Below are 5,761 nucleotides of genomic sequence, written 5' to 3' on the forward strand. Positions count from 1 at the left end.
TGGAGCCAGTTATATCAGGGACTACCCTTCTATCCGCCTTGTCACTTCGGCCACGACGAGAGGCGAGGTGAAGAAGAAAGACGACACCCAAATACCTCGGCATTATGTATAAGTAGAAAACACAAATGAAAATTACAAGACGAGTCAAGATCAAGCTACATACACGGTCCGGTGCGCGCAGTCTGCAGTGCCCTGGTCGGCTCACCTTACCAAGAGTGGGGACCCCCGCAAACACGTCGCAAATCAACCATGACGCTCCTATCACGTACCCCCGGACATAGCACACACACACTACGCGACACGGGTTGTCGAATGATGACTTCGGAGAGACAAAAAAAATTTAACGCTGGTCTTGGCGACGACCATGTAGCACGAGACATAAGGAGAAAAGAACGAAAAAAAAAGGTTACAAAACACTACACACAACACAACAGACTACTTTAATCAAGAGAAAGACGCGCCCGATGTACGAATTACGATTACGATCGTTTATTTACCGCCTTAAGTGTTTTGCTCAAACCGTCAAAATTACACCACGCTATCACCTGAATCTCCTCTAGAGCTCCATTGAGTTCTTTGTAACCAAATGTCTCTCAGAGGGGCGTGGGGAGGGGCTCCTTATTTTCATCTAAAGTAACAGACAGAGAATCAGCACTTTGGAAACAGAGCTGAAACAGAGGGGATTATGGGTAATGCTGCAATGATCTGTTTGGTGTTTCAGCCAATCAGAGACAGGCTCTGGATATATCTGAGACCTGTGATATATTGATGAGAAACAGGATAACAGGGGAATTTAAATGCTCTTAATGTCTTTCATTTTTGTAAAGCACTTTGAATTGCGTTGTGTTGAAAGGTGCTGTATAAATAAACTTGCCTTGTCGTTGTGTTTCAGTCGGACTCTGAAGGTGAGGCGGGGGAGGCAGAGGAGGAACATGTGGAGCTCTTCACCACGCCAGCCACTAAGATGGGCGCCGCCACCTCGGACTTCGGATACAACTTGTTCCGCGCTCTGGCGACCCGCGAAGCCTCCACCAACATCTTCCTGTCGCCAATCAGCGTGTCCGCGGCGCTGACTCAGCTCTCCATGGGTGAACACACAAACACACAAACACACAAACACACAAACACACAACAAACTAAAACCAAACTCTGGCTCGGATCGCCACGGTGTGTTCGGGCCCATCGGCCAAACCGGTAGAAAGTAATTTCAAGTTTTAGTGTGCTGAAAAACACCCTCATCATCATCATAAGGTCAGACTGCGGACAGACTCCACGGTTTCTGATAATTACTGTACTTCACACCTCAAGCATTTCAGTCTGAGCTCGTCTTGGTTTGATAGCTCGTTTGCTGCCAAACCTGATAACCAGAGGCAATAATTAAAAAAAGCTTAATCTCTCACGCAACTGCTGGGAGATAAAGTCTTGCAACGGGAAGAGAACCGGCAAACGTGCAGGAACATGTATGGGTCAATGCAGCTAGTGTAGTTTTAAACATGCCTTATTTAACGAGAGCTGATAGAAATAAACAGTTTAATACAAACACAGGGGTTCCATGCAAAGTAAAACAAAACAAAGAAAAGTGAACATGTGCAGGTCAGAGAGGGCACTCAGACGGGAACAAAGATGGCAAACTGTTAAACAGACGGGCATATCTAAAGACAGGACTAATAAAGACTCAGCTGGGGGGAGGGGCAGGTAAAGACACGAGGGCAGCAAGGAGATCACGACAAGAATCAGGGCAATTACAAAGCGGCAAAAAAAACAAAGACCGGAAGTAAAATAAGACAAAGAGAAAACACATTTCAAAGTAACAAAGGAAACATACAAACTAAGATCATGACTTTTTGATTATTATTTTCTTAGTTTCACTGAGCCAGGTAAATGTCAGAAACGTGGAAGAATTCACTGGAATAAATTACAGAATTATTTCCGAATATGTCCCCTTATTGAAGATGACCCCTTCTGTCCCCAGGAGGGTCTGAGCGGGCTGAGCGCATGCTGTTCCGGGCCCTCCGGTACCACACCCTGCAGGACCCCCAGCTGCACGTCACCCTGAAGGACCTGCTGGCCTCCGTCCGGACCCCCGGGAAGGGCCTGAGCACCGCGGCCCGCCTCTACCTGTCCCGACGTGAGTCCATGTTGGGGGGCTGGATGTAAAACAAATCTACATGAATCTTTCTGTCAAAAAAACAAACTTTGATCTCACTAAAAGCAGCCTAGATCAGGGGTTCCCAACCGGGGGTACAGGGACCCCTAGGGGTTCTTAAAAAGATTAGGGGCCGTAATATATTTCCACACAAAAAACGTTTTTAAATAAATGGTCATAGTCCTGCTGTCTTGCACCCAGAACTATCAAAGCTTATGAAAGACAAGCCCGCTCAAGCGTCTCCTTAAAAGCTCTAGTCTTAAAAGATGTTGAAACTGCTGGAAGTGATTCTAAATATGATTTTTGTTCACTGAAAATTTGTGTAAATGTCAAGTTTAAATGCATTTGTATTAAAGGTGGGGTAGGTAAGAGAAACCGGCTCGAGATACACTTTTTGTTATATTCCATGGAATGCTCTTAACATCCCGACAAAAATCCATAAGAAAAAATGTCATCAGTGGAAGCCGTGGTACTGTAAAAAGCACGACCAATCATCTGAGCCGGCTAAAGTAACTGGATGGCCTACCTGCCTGTCAGCCTTCCATTGGTCATGTGCGCGTTCGTGTGTGTTGGAGGAGGGGCTCTGTGAGGAAGGGGCAGATTTTTTCCGTTTGTGTATTTTCAAATTCTAGCGCACTCGAGCTGGTTTCTCCATTCTTACCAACCCCACCTTTAATGGTGAGTTATACAAGTGATTTTCATCTAAGGAGCAGTTGGGTTTAATACGATAACAAAGGGTTTAACACAAGAACAAATGTAGGAGGTACCTCGAGAATGGGGACCAGCTCAAGGGGTCCACGAGACAAAAAAGGTTGGGAACCACTGGCCTAGATTATTATCTTTGAAGAAGCATGTGAATGTTGTTATGCTAGTTACAAGGTGGTGAGCTTCAGTTTTTGGGAAAGTGTTGGTACCTGTTTGCATTACCCTTCTGGTGCGCCATTGGAAACTGTTTGGCGATTGGCAGGTCCTTTCAATATAGACTAGGCAGCTGATTGGATGAACCATTTCAATCACAGGCTTACTGCAACCAATCAGATCAACGGTTGTGGGGGAGGCTTCAGTGCCATTCTTTGCTAACTGAACCGCACCTGTAGCTCCTCAAAGGACTCTGGTTACACAAACTCAACAGATGAAGCTGACAAGATTCATTTTTGCAATATTGTGGGAGTCCATCTGCTTTGTGAGCTGAAAACACCTGTGTTTCCAGATGTTTGGCCTTCAGGTCACACATTAATCTGAAGTTCTCTCTGCGTGAGAGCTGCTCCAGCTCAGAAATAGCAGATTCACTTTAGGTATTTTTGTTTTAAAAACAAACTACATTTTTCATCCAATAAAGGCAAACCTTTTTGGATCTTCTGAATGGAAACACTGTAATGCAGTAATACATAGGGTAACACATGAAAACAGTTATGTTACCTTTCTGCATTATGTGTCTAAAAACAACTCAAACTATGTTAAGTATTTTGATGAGTTCTGTACGTGACATTTTTAACTCTTTGTTCTTCAGGCATTCGTCCAAAGCAGGAGTTCTTCGGCCTGGTGGAGCAGCAGTACGGAGTTCGGCCTAAGACTCTGGCAGGAGGACCCAAAGACGTGTCTGAGATCAACACCTGGGTGTCTCAGGAGACCGGAGGGAAGGTGCTGCGCCTCCTGGCCAAGCCCCTCCCCCGAAACGCTGGAGTGCACACCGTCAGCGCCTCCTACTTCAAAGGTGAGTCCGATGAAGGGAGGCTGGTTCTCTGGTTCTCTGGTTCTCTGGTTCTCTGGTTCTCTGGTTCTCTGGTTCTCTGGTTCTCTGGTTCTCTGGTTCTCTGGTTCTCTGGTTCTCTGGTTCTGATGTTCAGGATCCAGCTGCTTTGGACAATCTTGCACTAATTCACATTTACATTTCCCAAAGATATTAAAGTGACTATTATTTTGTATATATTGATGGTTGCGCTTTTATTTATGTCTTAATGCACTGACAAATCGGAAACGTTGACTTTAATTAAATGTTTTATGTCAACAAATGTAACATAACTGTATTAGGTTAGTTGAAAGCAATAATGTTAGGTTTAGATAAAACATATTAGGTTCAACTTAATATTATTGCTTTCAACTAACCTAATACAGTTGTGTGAAATTTGTCGACGTAACACATTTGATTAAAGTCCTCGTTCCAGTTTTTTCAGTGTGTATGTGCATATGTATACATGTGTCTGTTGATTGTGTATATATAGAATATATATATTTGTATATTTTTATATATATTTGTATTTTTGCATTTGGGATTGTGGGAAACGGTATTTCAATCTCTCTGTCTGTACACACAAACTGAAAGATTGACAATAAAGTTGGCTGACTATGAACTCGTGTGTGCTGTGAGCAGGGAAGTGGGTGACCCGCTTCGGTCAGAGTGGAGTGATGGAGAACTTCCAAGTGGACGGGGCGGCTCCTGTCCGCGTTCCCATGATGCAACAGGATAACTACCCCGTGAAGATTGGAGCCGACTCGGACCTGAACTGCACGGTGAGGATAATTTATTATCTTAAAGCACAATGAGATGCGGTTGTAGCTGAGTCATGCTGCACTCGATGAAAATAATCAAATACAACATCACAAAAGCAGTAGTACATTCCTGAAGGTACTTTGTTCTTTGTTCATTTTCACACTTTGTGGGGCTCCAGAAATACAGCCAAAATGACATTCACAAATATTTTGATCACTATTGTGAGTATTCACATAATTATAATAATTTCTGATATTACTTAATAATACAACACATGACTGCATAATACGTGATAATGTATGAGTTGATTTACTTTGATCTACTGTACTGTGTAAACACCACAACAATATTACAAAAAATATACTTAAGCAATAGCTCACGACAGGCCGTGGTATATGCTCATTATATCACAGCTAAGGGGCGTGGTTCGGCCCGATCTTGCTTTCTTGTTCCAGTATGAAAAGCTTTTCAACCTGATGGTATACTGTTTTTCTCAGACGCGGAGGGATACTGACTTGTTGTGAAAAGTAACTTACAATTATACCCGTGGTATACGCTCAGTATATCACATCACAAGTCAAATCGAGCAATCTGATTGGTTCTCAGCCGTGATATACTGAGCGTATACCACGGGTAGAATTGTAAGTTACTTTGTAAGTCAGTATCCCTCCGCGTCTGAAAAAAACAGTATACCGTTGGGCTGAAAAGCTGGAACAAGAAAGCAGCGGAGAAGTAACGGGGCAGAAACCCTCCTTTTTACGCAGCGGTCCAGACATAGACATCAAACGGCAAAACATATTCAGTGTGCAGTTCCTTTGGCATTAGGGCAGGGATATCTAGATACTTTTGAAGGTTTAACATAATGAATTGTGCTACTTTTAAAGCAAGCAACGATGTTTTCAAATCTGTAATCAAAGAGGTCCACAAAAACGCTATCGACCAATCAGATTGCTTGATTTGACTTGTCAGTTTTATAAATATATTTAAATTTCTTCCGTTACGAAACAAACTTACAAAGCATAAAATGGAAACATTTAAGATTAACTTGGACCTCCGGGGGGGTCTTACTATGGAGGAGTGGATTGAGCAGTGCCTATCTCCAGAAAAAAAAGCACCTAAACGAC

The 5,761-nt window shown here is 43.2% G+C and overlaps 1 protein-coding gene across 1 annotated transcript in view; it reads left to right on the forward strand.

Annotated features, from left to right (window-relative positions):
• Window positions 1–852: 852 nt before the first annotated feature.
• serpinf1 (serpin peptidase inhibitor, clade F (alpha-2 antiplasmin, pigment epithelium derived factor), member 1) overlaps window positions 853–5,761 on the forward strand; it is a gene marked incomplete at its 5' end in the record, with an annotated part of 9,438 nt that continues 4,529 nt past the window's right edge. Inside the window, 6 exon segments of the mRNA XM_010796637.1 lie at window positions 853–903; window positions 906–1,088; window positions 1,973–2,128; window positions 3,657–3,860; window positions 4,518–4,659; window positions 5,192–5,197. Of these exon segments, the coding sequence (XP_010794939.1) occupies window positions 853–903; window positions 906–1,088; window positions 1,973–2,128; window positions 3,657–3,860; window positions 4,518–4,659; window positions 5,192–5,197 (742 nt within the window).

This window comes from Notothenia coriiceps, unplaced genomic scaffold, assembly GCF_000735185.1.
Source record: "Notothenia coriiceps isolate Sejong01 unplaced genomic scaffold, NC01 NC01_scaffold00002370, whole genome shotgun sequence".
NCBI lineage: Eukaryota > Metazoa > Chordata > Actinopteri > Perciformes > Nototheniidae > Notothenia > Notothenia coriiceps.